This window comes from Terrapene carolina, unplaced genomic scaffold (assembly GCF_002925995.2).
Source record: "Terrapene carolina triunguis isolate 2854851 unplaced genomic scaffold, T_m_triunguis-2.0 Scaffold85, whole genome shotgun sequence".
In the NCBI taxonomy this organism is placed as follows: Eukaryota; Metazoa; Chordata; order Testudines; family Emydidae; genus Terrapene; species Terrapene triunguis.
In genome coordinates, this window is record NW_020664436.1 from 24,117,850 (window position 1) to 24,143,544 (window position 25,695).

The 25,695-nt window shown below is 40.8% G+C and overlaps 1 protein-coding gene across 1 annotated transcript in view; it reads right to left on the minus strand.

Annotated features, from left to right (window-relative positions):
- Positions 1 to 5,292: 5,292 nt before the first annotated feature.
- The window catches only part of ABCB10 (ATP binding cassette subfamily B member 10), a 39,812-nt gene continuing 19,409 nt past the window's right edge, over positions 5,293 to 25,695 (minus strand). The window contains exons 5-13 of the mRNA XM_024213813.2: positions 22,204 to 22,350; positions 20,813 to 20,948; positions 19,724 to 19,819; positions 13,860 to 14,069; positions 13,012 to 13,091; positions 10,223 to 10,403; positions 9,910 to 9,953; positions 7,898 to 7,932; positions 5,293 to 7,066 (exon numbers count right to left, since the gene is read on the minus strand). Of these exons, the coding sequence (XP_024069581.2) occupies positions 6,811 to 7,066; positions 7,898 to 7,932; positions 9,910 to 9,953; positions 10,223 to 10,403; positions 13,012 to 13,091; positions 13,860 to 14,069; positions 19,724 to 19,819; positions 20,813 to 20,948; positions 22,204 to 22,350 (1,185 nt within the window). The 3' untranslated portion in view covers positions 5,293 to 6,810. The remainder of the gene's footprint in view (positions 7,067 to 7,897; positions 7,933 to 9,909; positions 9,954 to 10,222; positions 10,404 to 13,011; positions 13,092 to 13,859; positions 14,070 to 19,723; positions 19,820 to 20,812; positions 20,949 to 22,203; positions 22,351 to 25,695) is intronic.

Genomic DNA, 25,695 nt, shown 5'->3' on the forward strand with positions numbered 1-25,695 from the left:
TACTGTTTTTTCCTATCTTTTCCATTATATTCATAATTCTACCCAATGGGACTGAAACGGATTTTCAGATTGGAGAGCAGGGGAGACTTCAGGCTGCATTTCCATGGTTAGATACTTGTAACAACAGACCTCAAGCAGCTGGGAAGAACCACATGGATATAGTCAAAGCATAGTCTCCCTCGCCAACCATGGCCACAAACTTGGAACTATGTTGCTTGGGTGATGCTGGTTAGCAGCCACCAGGGAGCAGCATGAAGGGGAAGCCAGAGGCCCCTAGGTTTTAGGAGATGTAGTTGACAGGCTCCCTAGCATCAGGAACACACGCATCATTATGCTGAAGTAGGGAGGGTAGAGATGGACTTCGCTAATCCCACACCACAGGCACAAGTAGCACCCCTCTCTCATTGCAAACATAAGCACTTCTTCATACTCCACACACCACAAAGGAAGTCAGGGAGTATCCCCATCCCTCTCACCCCATTCCATGTTCTTCCAAAACCTTCATACACTCCCTGAAATACAGTAATGACCTCTACATCATTAAGCTTCCAAAACCAAGTTGCATAAATAATTCTTATGCCCCTTGCTTTGGGTGGGTCACACATTGCATCTCATATTTGGGCCTTGGTGCATTGAGAAGTATGGCACCTGGCCAATTGTACAGTATAAAAATACAGGGTATAAGGAATTTCTTCCTGACCCTCACATGGGGATTAGCTTCTTGTTTTGAGGGATAAGTTTAACAGTTCTTGAGCCAGATCTCCAGTTAGGGACATATGTCAATTTACACCAGTTGTGGATGTGGCCCACAGGCTATTAATAGGCTTACTCTTGCTTCAAGACAGACAAATCCTCCTTTGCATAATTTGAAGCCAATAGAGCTCTGCTGATTTATATCAGTTGAGGATCCAACCCTTTACTTTTCCTCCTTAGAGAAACAACAGTTACTATTCATATTCATATGTCCATTTTTTAAAATATTACTAAGCTATTAGCCTCAATCATACCTGCAGTATTAGATATGTTATAATTGCTGCATAAAATTCCTTCCAGATGTTTTAAAGGTGATGCCTTTTCATTTCAGCTGGTGTCCTCTGGTTCTTGCTTTACAGGAGGGGATAAATCAGAATGTCCAATAGGACTTCATTGTACCATTCTATACTAATTATTATCCTGCAGTCCTTCCTTGTTATGATAGTTCACCCCTATGTAATGGCATGGAACTCACATGTTATAGCTGTTTCATAAAAACAAAACAACCACAAAAATGAATGCAAACAATACAAGGAAGTGAGGGCTGGGGAACCAAAAAAGGAACTGGAGTGCAATCCACTCCTCCCAACATCCATCAAAACAGATTTAAAAACACTTTATAATGTTATTTAGTTCCCCATCACATAACTTATGTCAAACTTTAAAAGAATATAGTACTTACAACAGGTTTGCTTAATTAAATTGTGTTTATTAATTAACAAAGCAGCTACTGTTGCAATGAAGCTTCCCCTCATTGCCTTGTCAACCCATCTTAACTGTTCTTGTGCACTGCCTCCGGGGGAGAGGAGGTACAGTAATTCAAACGTTGGCACAGGAGAAAGAATGCCAACTAGTGCTAATTGTACCTATTAGCCATTTTTCATCTAGGAAATGAACTTAGACAATCATCTCATTTCACATATGGCATTGAATAAAAGACTATGGTGACCTGATCTGGATTTGAACTAGCAACTTTGAAATTAAATTATTCTTTATTATTTGTATTATCATAGCCCCTAGGAGTCTGTCATGGACCAGGACCCTATTGTGCTAGGTGCTCTACAGACCAGGAAGACAGTACTTGCCCCAGAACTGCCCTCACCCATCACCAATTATTTGGTATGTACAGAGATGTTAATGCTCAGGTTCACCTCTTCAAAAAGATCAAGCTTGTCTTGAAATTCTGGAAAAGTAATAGACATGAAATAGATTTTTGTTTAAAGGCTACTGCAGAAAATTAGGGAGTTGCCTACCTGTCTGGGAAGACAGTTTGTTTTAGGAGATACAAGCAGGCAGACTTGTGATCTGCAGAGTTAGTATACAACTTTAAGAACTGATATTATGGCAGCTGGTTCATATGAACCTAATTTATTTGAATACAAAGGTATCTTGGGGGACAATACAGAGGCTCAAACTAATGTGCCTAACGGACAGAAGAGTAATGTTTTTCTTCAAAAAATAAGAAATGCAGCTTCTTGCATCACACAAAATACAAAAGATTATTCTTCACATGTAGAGTAAATCAACTGTTGACCTGGCTCCTTTCTCCAACAATTTGTAGCCTTCATTTTAAGGTGCCGACAACTTTTTGGTTGACTGGTTTAACACAGCCACTAAACTTTCTCAAGACAGTTGAACAACTGTTACCCTAACCCCAGCAGTGTGGAAATGGTGTGAAGGCAGTATTGTTTAAGCACTCTGTCAGGAATGATAATCTTTTGTATTGCACAAGAAGTAGACTGCCAATGTGCAGTCTTTGAAGAGAATGAGGGAGGTTCTATGCATCAGACGATAAAAATATAGTTTGACAGCAGCAGTCAGCTACTTGAATTAAAGAATCTTCTCTATTTCAAACATGCCAATAATTAACAGTGATAATACTTTATTCAGTATTTAAATATAGCTAATCAAAATAATTCTTGCAAGACAGTGGTTTTATTTTCAGTGTCCTAGCTCCCTCAGGAAAGCATTCATACTATCCGAAATTAGAAACACAGTGAACGGAGCAGTCAATGCTAGCCTGTCACTGGGGCAGCAAGCACTCAACACTAAATACAATTATACATTACAGAAAAGGTTTTTATTTTCTTTGGGTCAAATCCTGATAGATGCTGAACACCTGTTGAGTGCCTACAACTCCAAATGAAGAAAGTAGTTACTCATTCTCTCTGAGAATTTGGCTTTTGAAGTTGGACAGGCTGGTCATCTTATTTAATGTGTACAACAATCCAAGAAATGTCAAGTATGGAATAATTAAATTGAGGGAGTAACTAAATGGGGATTTTTTTTTAAGTGTGATGCCACAGAAAACAGAGCCATATTCCACTTTCAGAGTTTTGAACAAGATTTCCATTAAATTATATGGGAGTTCTATGTACTCTCATTCAGTACATCACCATTAGTGTTCTAAATTTCAAGTCTTTGGAAGGAGAACTGTTTAATCATTATTTGAAATGATCCAAGTTCTTGTTACATCATTATGAAGCAGTATGTCTTACCATGAGATGACAGAAGCAATAAATTTTTTATTTATAAATTTTAATTCAGGATACAAAAAAATTACTAAAAACAACTGAAGAGGGCAATGCTGGAAAATGCGATCAGTGAGTATAACAAACAAGTTCATTTTACATAGGGTGCTATAGTGCACTACTCAGATACTCCACCTAAGCGTGGCCCATTTTCCTTCACAAGACCACATTGAGTTAGCAGACTGGATGAAATAAAATTGTCCTTGGCAAAGCAAGTGTGTCGATAGTGTCTCAGATGCACACTAACAGTTTGCTGGGTTTAGCCTATACTGGCAACCACTGAAGCTTCCCTTAATCGAACCAGAATGCAATACTGGGAGCGTTTTTAAAAACACACTGGTTTTCTTAGCAGAAAGAGTAAATCTCCCTACAAAGCCTCAAAGCTGAAGAATTGTATTGTTGAAGCTTGAACTAGTAGGCTTGCAGTGGTATAAAACAAAACTGTGCAGAACATCACTAGCTATGCTGTATTGGCCACATACAGTGTGCCACATCCACATCCAGTACTCCCAGCATGCGCTGCAGGACCTGTGGATTGGGCACCTACCCACAATGAAAATCACAGCTCCCTGCAGCAGGTGCATGGTGGTTTCGAACTGGCTAAATTTTTCAAAAAGGCTTAAGTGACTTAGGAGCCCAAATCCCAATGACTCTTAGGGCTTGTTTATAGGAACACAATTCGTGGCAAGCTGGGGTGTAAATCTACCCATATTAGCCTGCCACGTACTAGGTGTCCATCTGGACCGTGCTGCCACACACTAAAAGTTTTGCAGTGCACTTAAATCTATTCCCATTTCAAAACAGTATAGGTGAGAAGAGTTTCATGGTGTGCTTTAATCTAGGCTGTTTTGAAATGGGAGTAGATTAAAGCACGCAATGGAACTTTTAGTGTGGCAGCAGGGTCCACACAGACACCTAGTGCAGAGTTTATGAGCTCATTCTGCACCTTACCTGAGGAATGATTATTCACATGAGTAATGGTTTTTAGGAACAAGCCCATCATTTGAAAGGGTACATAGAGAGAAATAATGTGTAGGAAGTATTGAAGTTAAAGCATTCTCTGTCAGCATTTTTAGCCTGCAGTGGTTTTTAGAATTGTTTTTAATGTTTCACACAATGGCATATAGCGTTGCCAGCTTTCTAATCGCACAAAACTAAACAACCTAAGTCCACCCCTTCCCCGAGGCCCCACCCCGTTCTCAACATTCCCCCACCCTCACTCATTTTCACTGGGCCGGGGCAGGGGGTTGGGGTGTGGGAGGGGGTGAGGACTCTAACTGGGGTTGTGGGCTCCAGGATGGGGCCAAAAATGAGGGGTTCGGGAGGGGGCTCCGGCCTGGGTCAGGGGTGTGGGAGGGGATGAGGGCTCTGGCTGGGGGTGCAGGCTCTGAGGTGGGACTGGGGATGAGGGGTTTGGGGTGCAGGAGGGGGCTCCAGGCTGGGGCCGAGGGATTCAGAGTGCAGGAGGCGGCTGGGGTGCAGGATGGGGTATGGACTCTGGGATGAGGAGTTCAGGGTGTGGGAGGGGGCTCTGGGCTGGGGCAGGGGTGCAGGGGGAGGTGAGGGCTCCAGCTAGGGGTGCAGGCTCTGGGATGGGGCCGGGGATGAGTGGTTTGGGGTGCAGGGGGGGCTCCGGGCTGGGGCTTACCTCAGGCGGTTCCCAGTCAGGGGTGCAGCGGGGCTAAGGCAGGCTCCCTGCCTGTCCTGGCACTGTGCTCCTAGGCAGGGGGGGCCAGGAGGCTCCGCACGCTGCTGTTGCCTGCAGGCACCATCTTCCCCCAGCTCCCACTGGCCGCAGTTCCCAGCCAATGGGAGTGCAGAGCTGGTGCTTGGGGTGGGGGCAGTGCACGGAGCCCCAGGTCTCCCCCCCTCCCTCCCGCCTAGGAGCCAGACCTGCTGGCCACTTCCGGGGCGCAGCGCGGTGCCAGGACAGGTAGGGACTAGCTTGCCTTAGCCCTGCAGCACCGCCGACTGGACTTTTAAAGGCCTGGTCAGCAGTGCGGACCGGAGCCACCAGGATCCCTTTTCGACTGGGCATTCCTGTCAAAAACTGGATGCCTGGCAACCCTAATTATTGGCATAACTAAGGTAGAGGTTTTCCTCCTAAAACATTCTCAAGCATACATTTTACTGAGGCCTTACCCTGTACTAGGAAATTCACCTGCTGCTTACAATTGTTTTAACAATGCATAAGCTTATGCCAGCATAGACTGCTCTTAAGGTGAGTTGCAAAAGAATGTTTTTTTAAATTGGCTTTGGATTTTTGTTTATTTCTCCACAATGAATAAAAAAAGGTCTGTATTAGAAGTGGGGGAGGGGGTTGTTTGTTTTTTTAACTTGCGTATCAGGAACATCAAATTTGGTCCTGCTTGGATTTGCTGGTGCTCTCACACTTTTGTGTACTTCTCCTTAGTTGAAGGGACAAGGGTTTTGCATATTTAATGAAGCATCTTTTCACCCAAGCATTCAGGTAGTCATGGGAGTTAGGGAAGTGTTAAACAACTGACTAAATATTCCCTCCCATCTCAGTTGCTCAACTTTCAGTCTTTTATTGTGATATTGTAATTTCACTAATTTTCTGGTTGCCCCAGAGTCTTCATAGCCAAACAAGACTTGAATTTCTAACAGAGAATAGAAAAAAGTTGCAAATAAAGCTTTGAGCATGATTTATATACCCTTTACAAGGAGGCAAAAAAGTGCACAAGCGCACTGTTTGTTCCTTCAAAGGTCACCTTTAGGAGTGTAATGAAAGTAAAGACCAGAAGAATACAGCAATGAGAAGATGCATGCAAACTTTAGAATTTTCTACTACAAACTAATGTTTAAGCAGCAATTCTGCTCCCTTTGCCCTAGCTGTAAAACCTGAAGCTTTCAAGAGTACTACTCCCCATCCAAGCTTCCAAATAATTTAAAATAACTTCTGTTTATAAATAATTATCTACAGTTACTGCAGATGGTGATTACACCCCTCAACTTCCAGTTTTATTTTGAAAGGGAAGAGAAAAAAGCAGCATGTGAAAAAGGAGACTGAAGAGTTTCTCTCATGCCACTACTGTCACACAATTCTGAACTTCAGTCTTTTAAAGTCAAAGTACAGTGATAAGCCCAGAAAACAAAAGGTCCCTGGTACGCAAGAGGAGATGGTGGTGAAATTACCAGGTTCTGGATTTTAATTTCCCTAAAATTAGGAACTTGCTTGAGAATAGAGTTCATTGCTATACAATGCATTAAAATAGAGAAAATGCCATACTGAATCAATTAAGTTACCACAAAGCAGAAGAATCTATACACTTTGAAAACAATTTCAGTGCTGTGGACATTTAAAAAGTTACAATAATTATTAAAAATCTCTGAATAAAAAGTTTAACACATCTAAGTTTCAAAATGATATTTTGTACACTTTGGAAAAAATAGAACATTTACTTTACATAACTAGAAACAAGTTATATTCTTTGTAGTTTGTAAGTTTCTATTCCTTATACTTCCTTTCATACATTTTCTTTTAAAAATTCTCTCTCTCTGAATTTTACACATTTAATGCAAAAGTTTTACTATTCTGAAGAAAAGCTTGTTTCTTCATTAGTTTCCTGAAAAGTCCATTTGGATTTGCAAGAAGTTCTTCATGTTTTCCACATTCAGTAATTCTGCCTTGGTCAAGAACTGCAACAGAATCAGCATTCTGAATGGTAGACAGACGATGAGCAATAATTAGGACTGTCCTCCCTTCCATAAGCCGATCTAGAGCTTCTTGCACTAGATACTCATTTTCAGCATCCAAAGCACTAATTCAGAAGAAAAGAAAAAATAAGTGTCACTGTTCTCTAAAATCAATATAGCCTGGTCTACACTAGGCTTCTTTCTCTAAGCTCTCCCATCACTGCCTTTCCAACAGGGTAATAATGGTGGAGTTGCTAATGAAGACAAAGCATTGGCAGCTGCCAGCATTTTAAGCACCGAGTCATGTAGACTCATTGTGAGCAGAATTAGTTGACTTGGTGCTTACAATACTGGCAGCTGCCTGGAGACCTCTCTACACTAGGGGTGAAATCCTGACTCCACCGAAGTCAGTAAAGCTCCCACTGACTTCAGTGGGGCAAGGATTTCATACTACAGCTCCTACATCTGCTACCATTAATGAAGCTGAGCCAGTGGTAGCAATGGTGAGAAATGTTTAGTGAAAGTCTAGTGCAGACAGTCCATCCTGAGTATGCATATCACACACATACACCCCTGAAATTTAATACTGAATAACTTACAGTGGATGTGGTGTACTTATACCTATCCACTCAGGACTTACGAACATTAATATTTTCATAAAGTAGAAATACAAAAACCTTTGAGATTGTGTAATGTTTTAGTATTCATGTAAATCACAAATATTTCATAGGAGTTACATTTTATTTAATAAGTAATAAGGTACTGTCTGTTGCACTTAATCTAGTGGCTTTCATCAGAGCATCTTTAAGTATTTTTCCATTCCATTGATGGGCAAGTCGTTTAACTTTTTCCCCTAAGGTCACACACAGACAGGAACAGAACCTAGATCTCCTGACTCCAAGTCTCCTGCTCTAATTATAGGACATTTGCTAGCTTTACTTTATTTTATTCCTTACCTTGTTGCTTCATCTAGAAGAAGAATTTTAGGATTCTGAAGAACAAAGTAAAATTATAATTAAAAACAAAGTTATACAAGACCTGAAGGATACAAATTCTATTTATGTATAAAAAAATTCACAAATAGACCTAAAACTACAAGCAAGATTATTTGCTTCATCAGAAGACTTGACTACAACGTGAGACTCAGTAGGTAATAAGTCTAGACAGTAAAAGGATAGAATATAAATAAAAATATCACATCTATCTTTTTTTCACCTACTACTGTTACTTTAACACCTAAGATCACTATTACAAAGATTATAAATCTCATCTTTTCAGTTTGTTTACTTTGTGCATTTGGCAGCACTTAAGGGTCGATTTCACTGTTTCCCCTGATTTTAGAGTCTCACGCGGGTCACCTATAGTTTGTTTATAAGCAGTCTCCCTCCTGTTACACATGAGCACAACATTTATCTTGCATTTGGGAGACAGCAACTTCCTAGGTGGCTGGAATGCACCAGGCCACTGAGGATATGTCTACACAGGGGAAAAAAAAGTGGCCGGCCCACTTCAGTTGCAGGGCTGTTTCACTGCTGCATAGGCTACCAGGCTTGGGCTGCCACCCTGCCACCTCACAAGGTCCTAGAGCCCAGGCTCCAGCCTGAGGTCCAGAAGTCTACACAGCAATGAAACATTCCCACAGCCTGAGCCAGATGTTGGTTTTTCTTTGCTGTGTAGACCTACCACTAGAGGCCAAGAACACACACTGGATATGTAAAGAACCATAGTGTACTGTGGAATTGCCACAGCATGTATTTCCAAGAATTATTGCAAAACCAGACTGAACAAGCAGAAGAGATTTAGTTAAACACAAAAGGAGCAATGCAATTTGCATTTCAACACCACATTCTTCCTTCATCTCTCTCTTGTAGAGAGTTGGATGCAGCTCAACTTCCTAAAGCAACACAAGTCTTTAAGAGTTGGTCTATGCTGTAATTAAAAACCCATGGCTGGCCCGTGCCTATGTGCAGCGCTCAATCTGCGGGACTGTGTAATTGCAGTGTAGACGTTCTGGCTTGGGCTGGAGCCCGGGCTCTAGAACCTTGCGAGGATCCCAGAACTCAGGCTTCACCCCAAATAGGAACATCTACATCACAACTAGACAGCTGCGCAGCCCCGAGCCTCGGGAGCCCGAGTCAGCTGGCACAGTCCAGCCACGGATGTCTAATTGCAGTGCAGACATATCCTAAGGAACACAATTTGCAATCATCTAAAATGCTAAAAACACAGCGAACACCAAACAGACTATGTTAAGATGGAATCTATTAGTGTGCATTACTAAGGGTGATGAGGGTCCACTGGTGTTGAAATCTATGAAAAGTAATTTATAGATTCTAGGCATTAAAATAAAGGCCCCCTTCCTCTGGTCAACAATCACTAGAACTTACAGGCTGAAAAAATATTATCTTCAGAAGACGGTCAACTCACCCAAAACCTCACTCTCCTTCATAAAAGGCATGGAGTTTCTATTCTTAACGACATCAAGGGGTTCCCCCAAAAGACATGGGAGAGCCATTGGTTTGTATTCTACTTAAACTTCATCAAACCAAGGTTTTTATCCGAAGTGCCCTGCAAGCTATAATTAGCAACGCCATGAATCTGGCTGGAAACCAAGTTGTGCAAGGACGTTGACACCATATTCAAAGTGGAAATCATCCCTGGTCTTGAGCAAGGCTTATTAAGTGAACCATTCTATCTTGGCCTACAGTCTTCCTTACAGAGTGGCTCTAGTCAGAGCCTAACCACAGGAAAAAGAATGCAGCAAGCATAATAGAAATTAAAGGGCGGTAAAACTTGAAATAAATATATTGCCTTAACCATCTCTCTCTTCCTCTTCCAACTCCCTCATCAATATACAGAACTTTGAATATTTCAAAAGATATTCACTCCCCCCAATGAAAGACTCATCCCCTCTTTTTCCTTCTTGAAATAATTAAATAAAGAATAGCTACCTGTTTTTTAAGCTTACCTTGAGCAGCGCTCGAGCAATTGCAATTCGTTGTTTCTGCCCACCTAAGAAAAAAGTTTTATTAAATTAAACTGAAAGGTAAAATAGAAGAGGTTCTGATTGAAACTAAAGATCTAAACTGACTGTAACTAGACATGAACTGATCTCTGCTAGTTACTGAAATGGATTTTATGTTGGGGGAAGAAGGGATTAAGTGCTTAGGACAACAGTACTCCAACAAAAGCTACTGATTGATAAAGCAAGCTGGATAAAGCCTTTTTTTTGTTCTACTGTGTCAATATCTTTTTTTCAAAAAAATATGTCAGAGGTATACCTGAAAGGAGAATGCCTTTTTCTCCAACTAAAGTGTGGAATCCTTCTGGAAAGTCTCTGATGAAATTGGCAGCATTAGCTATTTCAGCAACTTTCTGGATTTCTTCAACAGTTACCATAGAAGGGTCCTCGGCACCATAGGCAATATTTTCAGCAATAGAACAGGAGAACAGAATTGGTTCCTGATAAATGCAAAAACATAGCTCATATGGTATCTCTATAGTACATATGTTTTCTTAGTAAATCTCAAGTAAAATAAGTCCCCTTTAAAGGATCAAATAGATGACAGAGTTTTAAGATTTATTGTACACTCTAATGTTTTTGGGTTAACGAATAATGCCCCAATTATTTTAACATGGAGGTCAGAGGTCAAAGTAAGTCAATATTAAAAAATCTGAGGAAAACTTTTCCAATGACACTTTACATGACCATTGACTCCTAATATTTCAGAAGGAGTTCAAGGCTATCTGTTCATTCAGAAAACCCAAGTTTCTAGGATACCAGGCATATCATTCTTCGCTGCATCTACAGGTCATCTCTTCTTAATAAGGCTACCCACATTGTGCGCTTTGTGTACTGAAACAGCAAGAAAGTGTAAACACAGGCAGAGGAAATAGAAGGCAAGTCAAATGATGTACAATGAGAAGGTGTTCAGGACAAGATAAGACTGCTCTTTGTATGAAACAGAAAAGTTTCGTATTGTAACTTTTATTATTGGTAACTCAAAACTGGACAAAGTGAGATTTTTAAAATCAAGAAAAACTAAATGTTGACACGCCTAGAAGGAAAAAGAGATTCTTCCTACATGAAAGATATTCGGTGGTACTGTCTTGCAATACAGATGATGTTTTGGAATGTGAAGTACATTTGGATTAGAAAAATAACTGGGCTGTGATACCCCAGTTAGCTAGCCAGCCAGTCATGTTATGAAGACTTTCTGTAAAAAGACTACTACTTTCAAACTGTTTGGGTGGCTCCTCTTTAAGGGACAATTGAATGTGTACTTTTTGCACCTTTAGAAAAGTAAGTGCCAACAGCGTCATATTAGCATGCCTTCATAATGGAAATAATTATGTAAGTAAGGAAGCAAAAGGACTAGACAATAGAAGGTAAGTTTTCAAAGCAGCATGTAAGCACAGGATTGTGTAACTTTGATTAATATCAATGGGAATCATGGAGCTAAGCAGTCATGCATATCTGCAGCATTAGCCTCTGGAGGTCCTTTCTTGACTATTTATTCATAAGAAAGTCCCACAAAAATCAAGCAACTTATGTTCTAAGTTGTGAGCCATGTACTTTCCAGTCCTCTACACCAGTGTTTCTCAATGACCAGTCCGTGGATCAGCGTTGGTCCCTGAAATCTCCCTGACACAGTTTAGGAAGACAGCAAGCCGGTCCTTGGTATCAAAAAGGTTGAGAAACACTGCCCGACACAAGAGGTATTTTACCAGCGATCGCTATCTTTCAGGAGCTACTTAACTAACCTACACAATCAGACACTTGCAGACCACGGAACAAGCAGTTTGGGACTAATTGAGAATTTACCATTTTAGAATATAATATAACATGACAGTGACTAATTAATGCGTATGAGGGCAAGAGGGAGTTTCTCCCTTTTTGTGAGAAAACAAGACAAATGGCTTGTCTACATTACAGACTTTTATCAGTATAACTACGTCACTCAAAAGTGTGAAAAAAATCCACCCCCCTGAACGAAACAGTTATGCCAACCTAACCTCCTGTGTAGACACCGCTATGTCAGTGGGAGAGCTTCTCCCATCAACATAGCTACTGCCTCCCAGGGAGGTGGATTAACTATGCCGACAGAAGAGTTCTCGCCCATCAGCATAGAGCAGGGTGGCCAACCTGCAGCCCGCATACGGCCCATCAGGGTAATCCGATTGTGGGCCGTGAGACATTTTGCTGACGTTGACTGTCCGCAGGCACGGCTCCCCACAGCTCCCAGTGGCTGCGGTTCGCCGTTCCCGGCCAATGGGAGCTATGGGAAGCGGCGGGCCGCTGCCACTTCCCATTGTCCGGGAACGGCAATCCGTGGCTACTGGGAGCTGCGGGGGGCCATGCTTGCGTGTGGTCAACATCAGCAAAATGTCTCACAGCCTGCAATCAGACTACCCTGATGGGCCGCATGCGGCCCGCGGGCTGCAGGTTGCCCACCACTGGCATAGAGTGTCTTCATTAAAGCACTAGAGCTGCGCCGTTGCAGCATTTTAAGCGTAGTTGCCCGTAGTGTACGGCAAGCCGGGGTGTGAATCTACAGTGCAGTACAAAATTTTAGTATGAGGTAGCAGGGTCCACATGACTAGTTAGTGCATGGCAAGTTAGTGTGCTGTAGAGTCTCACCCTAGTTTGCTGCACACTAAGTGTCCATGTAAACAAGTCCTTAACAGTACAAAATTAGAAAGTGAGACAGTAGTAACTGATTACAGATTTCTTCCTTCACGTAGAAATTCCCCTCTTGCTTAGATTCATAGATTCTAGGACTGGAAGGGACCTCGAGAGGTCATCGAGACCAGTCCCCTGCCCTCATGGCAGGACCAAATACTGTCTAGACCATCCCTGATAGACTTTTATCTAACCTACTCTTAAATATCTCCAGAGATGGAGATTCCACAACCTCCCTAGGCAATTTATTCCAGTGTTTAACCACCCTGACAGTTAGGAACTTTTTCCTAATGTCCAACCTAAACCTCCCTTGCTGCAGTTTAAGCCCATTGCTTCTTGTTCTATCCTTAGAGGCTAAGGTGAACAAGTTTTCTCCCTCCTCCTTACCTGACTCACTGTTCCAATTTTAGTCCTGAACCAGAGTGGATTCAATTGACGGATATCAACGCCATCAACAGTGATAGTACCTTAATTTAAGGAACATTAAGTTATACAGGATATAAGATACTGACAAAAGGCAGAAAGCAGTGGAGGAAAATACTCAGTTTTCAGGTGTTCATAAGAGATGTGCTCTCTCTCAGTCCTACAAAGGTGGTGTACTTCATGGAGCATTTATTTATCCTGTCCTTTTTCAGGCACTCTACAGTGCTCATTTAAACATATGAGGGAAGATCATGCCTCAGTCTGTCAGGTGCAAGAAAGTAGAGATGTGGAGGGGGTGAAGGAGAAAAAAGTGTCCACAGAATCTCCTTGGGTGCAGGGGCCAAGTACAGTGGGGTTGTCCTTGGCTTCTGAGTGCACAGGCTGACGCAGGCTAGTACCGTTGGCAGTGCTAGTCTCTCCCCAGTGGGTGGGGAGGAAGCAGGGCTACGCCACACACACAGTTTTCCTTATTTAAACTGTTGGGGCCCACTCTTCCCCCTCTCTGAGGCAATGACTGGCAGGTTACTCCACAGATTGTTTTTTAATATTATCACATCAGTTTTGCCCCATGTCGCAGTGACCGTGCCTACACAGAACAGGAGAGGACTCTACAGAACTGCTGCATCAAGCACCCAGCAATGTGAGGCACGCTCTCCCGTAAAGAGGAAAGTGTTGCTTCTGCATAGCTTTCAGGCTGGGACCTCAACTCAGAACCCTTCCATTACACCTCCACTGGTTGTTCAGAAAAGTGTTTTCTTAGATGCAGAATATCAATTATTTCTAATGGCAGTCACAGTAACATATAAACGTACCTGAGATGGGATCATACAGCCTCAACAGAAGAGATACAATGGTTGATTTGCCTGAGCCACTTGGGCCAACCAGTGCCATAACAGAGCCAGCTGGAATGGAAAGGCTGAAGTCTTGGAAAAGTGAAATTTCTGGACGTGTTGGATATGCAAAGTGGATCTCTTTGAATTCCAAAGCACCTTTGAACATGTCTTTGTTTAATACAATTCCATCTGAATGATGAAGAATTAAAATACAGAAGAAGCTGAATGACAGTAAAAATATATCAAAACCTCCACAATGGCAGTTCAGCCTTCCATAAAACCTGCTGGCTACTACAGAGGCACCCAACATTTGCTAAACCACAGATCACATTACCAATTTACCAGGTGCTTGAGTGCTGCATCTGTTATACAAAACTGTAGTGGGTCCCCCACCATTTTTAACATGTAACACATGGAGACTAAACCTCCCAGCATACAATACCTTTACCAACAAGAGTAGTTTAATCTCCATTGGCTATTCAATGCTTAGCTTCTCAGCCAAGCTGTCACTGGAACAAATCTGCTTCCAGATTGAATTCAAACAAGTCACTAATGGCCATTTTCAGATTTTTAACATAAAAAAGAATGGTTGATGGAATTAACTGAAGTCCAAGGCAGAACAGTATTCAACACAGACCAATCAATACAGTGTCCTTTAGCAACAGCTCAGTAAAAACTGAAAGTCTTCAGTTTGTGAAATACCAGAACAAGCTATTGTGAGTGAATGGTCAAAGAAAAAATGTCACTTTTTTCTTTTTTTGAAACAGCATAAAGCTTGTAAATATCTAGGACTTAAAGGATCACAAGCAGTTCAGGCCCCGGTAAATCCTACAAAGTATGTATAGAGTACACCAACATTAAAAAAAAAAAAAAAACCAACAAAAAACCCGTATGTTATGCGAGTTCACTGTTTGAGGACAGGAAATCAAGAGGGAGCCTGCAATAGGTGCAGTGAAAGTAATTTAGTACATTTGGGCCCTACCAAATTCACATCCATGAAAAATGAATCACGGACCGTGAAATCTGGTCTCCCTCTGTTAAATTTGGTTTTTTATGTGCTCTTAGCCTATACTATACAGATTTCTTGGGGGAGACCAGCGTTTCTCAAGTTGGGAGTCCTGACCCAAAAGGGAGTTGCAGGGGGTTGCAAGGTTATTTAAGGGGGGTTGTGGTATTTCCACCCTTACTTCCGCGCTGCTGCCTTCAGAGCTGGGCAGCCGGAGAGCGGCAGCTGCTGACCGAGGGCCCAGCTCTGAAGGCAGCAGTACAGAAGTAGGGGTGGCAGTAGTATACCAGGCCATCCTTACTTCTGCACTGCTGCTGGCAGTGACTCTGCTGTCAGGGCTGGACTCCCGGCCAGTAGCCACTGCTCTCCGGCCATCCAGCTTTGAAGGCAGCGTCGCAACCAGCAGCAGCGCAGAAGGATAGCAGTACCACAACCCCCCCTACAATAAACTATAATCTCCCCCCACAAATCCTTTTTAGGTCAGGACCCCTACAATTACAACACCATGAAATTTCAGATTTAAATATCTAAAATAATGAAATTTACCATTTTAAAAATCCTATGACTGTGAAATTGATCAAAATGGACTGTGAATTTGGTAGGGCCCTAGTTATAGGATTGCACGGTTATAGGATTTTAAAAATTTTAAATTTCATGATTTCAGATATTCAAATCTGAAATTTCATGGTGTTGCAATTGTAGGGGTCCTGACCCAAAAAGGAATTGTCGGGGGGTCGCAAGGCTATTGTAGAGGGGGTTGTGGTACTGCTACCTTTACTTCTGCATTGCGGCTGGTTGCGACGCTGTCTTCAAAGCTGGATGGCTGGAGAGTGGCGGCCACTGGCTGGGAACCCAGCTCTGACAGCAGAGCCACCGCCAGTAGCAGCGCAGAAGTAAGGATGGCCTGGTATGCTACAGCCACTCCTACTTCTGCGCTGCTGCCTTCAGAGCTGGGCCCTCTGTCAGCAGCTGCCCCTCTCCGGCTGCCAAGCCCTGAAGGCAGCACTGAAGTAAGATTGGCAATACCACGACCCCTCTTAAATAACCTTGCGAGTCCCCTGCAACTCACTTTTGGGTTAGGACCCCCAGTTTGAGAAACGCTGGTCTTCCCCATGAAATCTGTATAGTGTAGGCTAAAAGCACATAAAAGACCAGATTTCATGAAGGGAGACCAGATTTCATGATCCGTGACACATTTTTCATGGACGTGAATTTGGTAGGGCCCTACCTATGACCGTGAAATTGACCATGAATTTAGTAAAGCCCTAGGTATAACAGATAATCATATTATGCAAAGGATAATTTAGTGCAATCAGGGTATTAATTTATTCACTTTATTAAACTGGTAAGCAGGTAGATAGACAATAGGCATGGGTGAGTATAGTAATAAGTGATCATCTGTAGCAAGTTTAACTATATTTGTAATGCTTCTTTGTTTCACTTTCCATTCCCCTCAGCTTTCCTCCTCTTTCCCAGTCTCTTATCTTCATTTAGGTCAACTGTAGTTGCTCTGTCAATAGCTGCTGCATGTGGATTCAAACTGCTTCTCCGACATTAAACCATGGAGGTACTAAATGTTAAGTTGCGTGATAAATATGTAAATTCATTAAGTGTTCATTTAAAGATGCATTTGCTCAATAGCAATTTAACAACACTAAGTTATTTGGTACAACTGTTACTGTATCAGTAAACTCTCTGATTCCAGTTATTCTGGAATGCCTGCCATGAACTGCACTGTAATGCTTCAACGGTACAGGAAGTCTGATGCAGCAAGTCCTTCCTTTATATTTCCCCATATATTAATGTAAAAAAAAAAAAAATCAAAGCTATACACAGAATTTTATTTTTCCTCTTTGGATTCTGGAGACATGTAGGAAAACAGTCTAACTAGGATACTGAGATATTGTCAGGAAAAAAACTGGAGTAAGTGAAGGTCAGAACCATGCAGAAGAGTGAGCAGATGTTTTGTTTGAGTGTGGGCAACAAAGCTGTTTTGCCTTTACTGTATGCTTAGTTCTGAAATCACCTCCATATTTAATCCTTGAGGCAGAGACCTATATTCTTCTCTACGAATGTGTTTCATGCTGAAAGGAAATTAAAAAACTCTATCTTAATTTGGAAAAGTTACCTCCAGTTTGTAATGTGCTGAAGTCTGAGACTGCTGGAGGAGGTTACATTAGCTAATTGTTGGTTACCTGTGAGACAAACATTTTCTGCTCCAAATCTTAACCCCAGTTCATCAGATTTAATACTCATTTCCACTTATATAAAAGAGCATTTACATCTTCAAAAGCATCATTCAGACCAATTTTCATAACACTCCTTTCAAATACATAAGAGTCATCCCCATTTTAGAGATCTGGAAACAGATGCAAAGAGGTTAAAGACGACATAGTGAATTAGCATCAGAGCCAGGATTAGAACTCTTAGCTCTTCTAGCCAAAGAAGCAGAAACAGAACAATTGATACAAAATTAAAAACATACAATAAGATGCAAAACCTATTCTTTATAGCCAGAGCTCACTCAAAACACTTCTACTTGGTCTGCTGCCATATTCTCCCCTCCCACTCTGATAGCTGCATTTGTAAAGAATTTCTGATGACAATGTAAGTCTCGAGAACAAAACTAGAGAGTGTTTTTCTTACGTGTCACTTGAACTCCAAGATAAAAATACTGCTTTATGATATTTGTTATCTACATACCTGGTGCCAAAAGTGATACATGATTTTTGTTCAGTGGGATCTAACTGATCAAGTCCAAATAACAGTTTCTGTCTTTATGATAACCTCACTGAACTAATTAAATGCAGATTAGAATTAAGTACACATTAGAATTAAGTACACATTGATCAGTGGTGTTTATCCAAAAATTCTTCAATGGGTTTAACCACTGAATGACCCTTGCTGGCTTCAAACTGGTGATAATGACTAAAGAAAGCAGCAATACATTTCAGGTGCTGATGGCAACAAACCTTTATTACAACATCAAGGAACAAATGTCACTCAGATTTGTAGATGGATTTTGCACATCTACCTTTTTTGAGAGCTTTTTTTAAATACCTGTATCCCTCAGATTTATAAAGAGAAAAATATAACACCTATAGAGGAAAACATAGATAGTAAATTAAACATGGGAAAACTATATTCATCTATATACTTGTTATATCCACATCACTAGGTTATTAAATTTGTGTAATATTTATAACAGCATAAATCAATGAGCTATTCTTAACCTGATCAATGTGAACATTTGTCTGTAATAAATTAGAGATTTGCCTCATTAAGAGAGAAGCATTTGTACCATTTTGAGTCCTTTCTTCACCCTTCTAGTCCCTTAACACATTTCTGTCTTTAATTGCTGAATAGATATCTTCTTTAGCACAAATACTGAACATTAAGAAGTGCAATCCTGACCAAAACCCCCTTCTCTTCCCTCCATCCTCATACTGTAAAGATGGCCTAATATGATGCTGAGTAATACGTTTTGTGTCTAAAGAATTAGAACCAGGCCAGGTAATAAACTCATTAGTTCACCCTGAATGAAGAACTGTTGAATTCAAATTCTGTGTTTATAATTTCTATGAAAAATCTCTTTAATCAATAAAATATTGTTGCAAAGAACGTAGATGTGATGCTGGCAGACCAAGTGCCAGCTCATGCTAAGGACCCTAGGCCTCAACTAAACACTGGCAAATCCATAAGCTGGAACCAGTCTGGCTCACCTGGCATGTTAGTATTCTTAAAATAGGTATCAGGTTTATGAAACTGTATTTAGACTTTATGAAATGCTTGTAAGTTGCTGCATGCAGTCATCTCACTTATATACGTATCCCATGTTACAAGGTAATATTTAAGTGTATGCTCTGAAACTGTAAACCCCCACAGTCAGGAGAAAAACATTTCCAAGTGTGAAATACTAGTTTACCACAGAAGGTGTTATCTCCTGCCCAACCAAAGAAGGCCCATAGATACCAGACAAATGTTGTGGAACATCAGAGGACACAATAAAACTTTGTTGATTGCTCCCCCTATACCCATAAAGAGGAGACATGCATGGGAACTCTGGGGTAAGGGAATAGAAATTCCTGACAGGAAGAAACTGCATCTCTGTGCTTCTTGGACTTGGAGAGGGCAAGATTTCTAAGCATGAGCAAGGGATCCCCAGTGCTTAGCCTAGGTTAACCCTAGAGGATTTATAGAGTTTGCATATTACAGCAGCTTCTATTATCTTTTGGAGCCTAAGACTGTAAGTAATTTGTGTGTGTATGTTTACTTGCTTTAACCTTGTAAATAACTCTCACTTCTTTTTCATACTTAATAAATCTTTAGTTACTTTATTATAGGATTGGCTACAAATATAGTCTTTGGTGTAGGATCTAAAGTGCAATTGATCTGAGGTAAGTGACTGGTCCTTTTGGACTTGGAGTTACCTGAATATTATTGTGATTTCTGGTGTAAGGGACCATCTATCACAACGGCAAGATTACCTGAGAGGCAATATAGTTCGGAATACCCAAGGAGGCTGAGACACTCCATGGTAAGGCTGTTGTTGTGCACAGCTCACACTAGATACTTGGTTGGTGAAATGTAAATACAGAACTCACAACCAAATCGAGGTGCGTGCCCTGCTTCTTAACAGTCTGCCGTTAGGTTGATACTTTTGCTGAGCCGCTCCAGATAACTTGACAGTAGCCAAGGAAGATTTCCATTGAATCTAGCTTCTTTATGAGAATTTTAAAGCTGGTGTTAATTTTAAGTAATACCGACCTGTTGTCAAATGCCTGATAACCAGTCAGAGACAACACTAATGCAAAATGGTAAAGAAACAGGAACCCACCATTAAATGGAAGCTCTGGCTTTCTTTCGATAAGTTCCCACAGACGTCCTCCAGCTCCTAATCCTTTCATAAGCTCAGAATAGAAAGAGCTCAAACCTAAAACAACCAACAACGTTATGCATCACCCAAGAACATGGAAGACATATTAGAAAAAATAACCTGGTTTTAGCATCCATGAGCACAATTCTGAGTATCATGGAAAATATGGAGACGGGCTTAGTAAAGGGGCCCAGTGAAAAATAAAGTGTATAAGTAGACCTCACTGCCCTTCCAGAAACACTGAGCCAATGTCTGTTTTCAAACTAACAAGGTACAATAATGTATCAGAAGCAACAGACTCACTTTAAAAACAACTCTTCCAAGTAGTTGACAAGCTAGCTATTTGAAATACCTTATCTCATTTTTGCCTGTGTGCAGTAGTGATGATTGTTCCCTAAAGAGGGGCAGTTAGTCTCTGGGTCAGCAGATTACAGTTTCTGATCTTCACTGAAGGGGAAGAGGAGCAAAGCAGGAAAGAGAAGAGATGTCCTTTTCTGCCTTTGCACTAGAAGGCAATCCCCTACAATAGTCTTCTGCTGGCACTTAAAGATCCAATGCAGCTTTAGACAATTATCCGTGTGGAATTACAGCTAATTCCTACATGCCTTCCTTCATAAAATAATTTCTCTGAACAGAGACCAAGACATTTTAATCCAAATAAAACCTTAATATTTGTTTAAATTATAAACACCATCATAGGCTACACAAAGATCATCATCAAGAAAAGTTAGCATTATAAACCGGACACTGAAGAAATGCACCTTGAAAAATTTAACCATTGCATTCTCTTGGGAAAGCTTTAAACTAACTATTTGGTCTTAACGAGTCAAAAGCCATTAATACTGATTGACTCATACTCACTGGAAAAATACTTGTGAATCTTCTCAGAAAGACCATTCTGTACTGGTAAGCTATTGGTTAACTGAAGACATTCAAAGAATTACAAAACACTTGAGGTTTTTGTTTTGTTTTTAAAACCAATGTTTTCCCTTACTTAAAAAAAAAATTCCTTTATCTTATGTTTTACATAGTGTATTTCACATTCCATACCTCCAATGCTAACTCCAACCCAGAATGCATACATCAAGAAGGAAGAGAGTTCACCAACAGTCATGTGGGCACTACTCATCAGTAATCCTCCTTTGTACAGAACAGAAAGGACAATCATGTTCCCAGAAAGCCCAGTCTGGGAAAGAAAAAAAAAACGACAGTGAAGAAAAACTGGATCTTCCCTTATAAATTCAATTTCATCTTCTAAAATGCTCTTTTAAGGCTTTTGTTTTTTTTTAAAAAAAAAAGAATATTCTCCATAGTAAGTGGACCTTAGTGTAATCTTAAGATTCTATAGGACTAAATTTTGCTCATGTTTAGTTTCCTAACTTTCTTTGTTTCTTAGAATGCAAATAATCAGTCTGGTGATCCAGACGCCACGTAAAATGCTACTGTACAGGGGTTTGGAATGCAGGCACTTGAAGATCAGTCTTTCACTTTCCAGGCTGGAAAGGACAGCTTTGCATCATTCCCAACTGATCTCTTCCCCCACCAAGGAACAGCTGTGATGGGCACTAGAAGAAATTGTGCCCCACCTTCAACAATTATTAGATACAAAATGGCCTAACCCTGGTGAACCCCAAAATAAGGCTCCCTCCTCTCTCCCCTCCAGTAAAAAAAATTAAAAATAAAAATCATACAATGGGCCAATTCAATCCTGTGGAACACCACCTTTTGCAGATAAAACTCATGGCACAGGGCCCATGGCAGCAGAAAGTCTATCCAGAGGGACTTTGTTAGGACACAAGCACCTAGATCTCTACTGGGAGGCACAATGACCAGTGCTAGCCTAGGAATTGGCCCATGGCTAGGACAACCCTGGGACGAGCTAATTCAGGGCATCACCCACACAATTCTGGCAGGTGTCTGGCAGGATACCTATGGAACCCCAATCCAAAATTTAGAACAGGGTTTTGCTTAGGGTTCCACAGAAGGAGGGTGGGAGCATATGTATCACCTGTCCTACCCAAAAGTGAATCTCCTGTGAGAGACAGTGGTCTCTGCTGGTGCAGGGAGGTGTAAACTACGAATGTGAATTAAGCCTCATGACTTTGCAAATGCAGTAGAATTTGGTATTCAGCTCCCTACTTCACCAAATGATATGAAGAGGAAAAGAACTGGAAAAACTAATTCTTCTCGTACCTTTATAGGAATCCAATGTAAGGTAAATTGGTGTGTGTGTGTGTGTGTGTGTGTGTGTGTGTGTGTGTGTGTGTGTGTGTGTGTGTGTGTGTGTGTGTGTGTGTGTGTGTGTGTGTGTGTGTGTGTGTGTGTGTGTGTGTGTGAGTGAGTGAGTGAGTGAGTGAGTGAGTGAGTGAGAGATTAAAGAATCACAGATTTCCAGGACTTGATCATATTCTGTGGATTCTTCGCTACCATAATATACTTACTGCACCAAAGAAGCCTGCCCGAGCTAATGCCTCTCTTTTAGCTAATTGCAGCACGTAATCAACTTTGCTTGTATACTTCTCCATTTCGGTCATCTCCTGCCCAAAAGCTCGAACAGTTCTTATGTTTCCGATACGTTCTTCGGCTAACTATATTAAAGCAAAAAAACAAAACACATACAGATACTCATGGTAGGCTCACATTCTGGAATGCCTGAAAGTAAAATCAGTACAACTATCCTAGTCTCTCAATACCACTGAAAATTTTGCCCTCCCCTCACTTCTGTTTTTTAATTCTATTAAGCTGGAAACAGTAACTATGTCAAGGTAGTTTGAAAAAAGAGTTTCAAAACTGGTTTAGCTTGAGTATTAGTATGAGAGGATTGTGCCAAGTGATTAGAAAAAGGAGTTTAAACATCTTAATTTAGAGAAAACAAGCCACCCAAGAAAGGAGTGAACATTAAAAAGTATTATTTATCATTATTTGTAATTGTGACAAGAATGAGGATGCTAGAAATTAAAAGGACCTGTCATAAGAGTAAAATGTCTACAAGCAGCATGGAGACTATTTAAAAACACACCATTTAATAGAGGTTCAGACTAAATGTATACCCCAAATAAAAATAAGACAGCAGGAGGATCAAAAGAATCCCACCATGGCTAAACCACAGCATAAGGGAGGCCATTACGGGTAAAAAGACATCCTTTAAAATTTGGAAGTCAAATCCTAATGAGGAAAATAAGGAGCACAAACTCTGGCAAATAAAAATATAAGGCAGACCAAAAAAGAATTTGAGAAGCAACTTGCTAAAGGTAAAAAAAAAAAAAAAAAAAAAAAAATTACTATTAGTTTTTGGAAGTGTATCAGAAGCAGAAAGCTTGCTAAGAAGGCAGCAGAGCCACTATATGACAAAGATGTTAAAAGAGCACTCCAGGAAGACAACCATGGCAGAAAAGCTAAATGAATTCTTTGCATCAGTCTTTACCGCAGAGATATGTGTGTGTGGGGGGGGGAGAGAACCCCACATCAGTACTATTCTTTTTGGATGACAATTCTGAAGTACTGTCCCAAATTGATGTGTCAACTATAATGTCAATTTTTCAAAAAGGCTCCAAAGGTAATCCTGGCAATTATAGACCAAAGAGCCTTCAGTACCAGGCAAATTGGTAGAAACTGTATTAATGAACAGAACCAGACACACAGATAAACACAGTTTGTTGGGGAAGAGTCAACAGGGCTCTTCTAGAAGGAAGTCATGCCTCACCAATCTATTAAGAATTCTTTGATCTGTCAACAAGCATGTGGATAAGGGTGTGATCCAGTTGTTTGACAAAGTCCCTCTCCACAGGCTCATAAGGAAACTAAGCAGCCATAGGATAAGAGAGAAGGTCCTCTCATAGATCAGTAACTGATTAAAGGATAAGAAACAAAAGTATAGGAATAAATGGTCAGTTTTCTCAATGGGAAGAAGTGAACAATGGGGTCCCCCAATGATGCGTACTGGGACCTGTGCTGTTCAATATATTCATTAATGATACGGAGAAGATGTGAATAGTTAAATGGCAAAGTTTGCAGACAATACAAAATTACTCAAGATAATTAAGTTCAAAGTAGACTGCAAGGAATTATAAAGGATCTCACAAAACTGGGGGACTGATCATCAAAATGGAAGATGAAATTCAACATTGATAAGTGCAATCCAATGCGGACTGGAAAAAATAATTCCACATACACACAGAATGATGGAGTCTAAATTAGCTATTACCACCCAAGAAAGATCTTGAGTCACCATGGATATTTCTCTGAAAACTTCCACGCAATGTCCAGTTCTGGTTGCCCCATCTGAAAAAGGATATAGTGGAACTGGAAAAGGTTCAGAGAAGGGCAAGAAAGATGATCACTGGTATGGAATGCTTCCATACAAGGAAAGACTAAAAAGATTAGAACTGTTCAGCTTAGAAAAGAGGACAAAGGGGGTTATGAAAGAGGTCTATAAATCATGAATGGTGTGGAAATAAATTAATAGAGAAGTGACATTTACCCTTTCACATAATACAAAAAACAGGGCTCACCCAATTAAATTAACAGGCAACAGATTGAATACAAACAAGAGGAAGCACTTTTTCCATATGATGCACAGCCAACCTGTGGAACTCATTGCCATGGAATGTTGTGATGACCAAAAGTATAACTGGATTCAAAAAAGAAATGGCTAAGTTCATGGAGGATAGGTCCATCAATGGCCATTAGCCAAGATGGTCAGGAATGCAACCCCATGCTTGGGGTAACCCTAAACCTCTGACTACTGGAAGCAAAAGACAAGCATGGATCACTCCATAATCACCCTGTTCTGTATGCTCCCCTTGCAACTATGATATGGGCCACTGCTGGAGATAGGAAACTGGGCAAGATGGACCATGGTCTGACCCAGTATTGCAGTTTTTATGTTCTTATGACGAAGAAAAAACAAAACAAATACTCTAATATATACTATGCTAAATAGAAAAGGCTGAATTCGTTGCTTGCATAACGCCATTCATTTCAATGGAGTTGCTTTAGGTATGAATTTAGCCCGACTAGTCTTAATTCCAATTAAGTGGGTAAATTTCACTTCAAATGAACAAAAAATGTTAGTTCTAGAAGTATCCAAATGCAATCAGACTGCTTACTAATGGACACCAACATGATCTTATGCTAGAACAATGCTCTGGCATGAGAGGTAAGATAGGATTTGGGAGCAGCATATCTAAAAGAAAAAAAGCACTGGAAAATGGTACAATTTTACCTCCTCTTCAACCTCTGCAAAGCATAGGAGGCAAAGTCCTCATTAGTAGGAAATCTCCAACCTGTTTTCAAAAAGATCAGCTTCTTTTGGATGGGAGAGATGAACAAAAGGCTAATTTTTCTTCTGCACAGGTCAATTTGCCAAGGAGTCTATAACTATGATATTCCAGGGCTTACACAGATGAAGGCTGTGGATATTTCAGCTAGATCTTGTCCCCAGCATTGCTATTAAAGGAGATCACTACCATCTTCTAAGTAGTTTTATTTTACAATATATAAATATGCCCCAGCACACACAATAAAATCCCTTCCACAAGATGTCCCTTTAATAATGAGGTCCCTCCAACTTGCATCTTAACCCCTCCCCAATTGTCTACGAGAAAAGATTAACTTTGCAGCATGCCCTTAAGGTTAACAAATCTGGGCTCAGGTGGATCCAAGGGGGAGCATGGGGTCAGTTCCAACATCAAGGACCACTCACAAAGAATGACTTGCTGGCTGCTACCTCTTATACTAAGAAGCTCAGCTGGAGCAACTCTAGTAATCTCAAACGCAATAGTATGGCCCAAGGAGAGAGGTAGTCCCACGCACACAACCAGGTCCCAAACCATATAAGATTTCTCCCCCTCATACTGAGAAAGCACCCAATTCCCTTAACCTTTTCTCAGCAGAATTCCTAAATCTTGTATGATCTTAGATACTTCATGCTA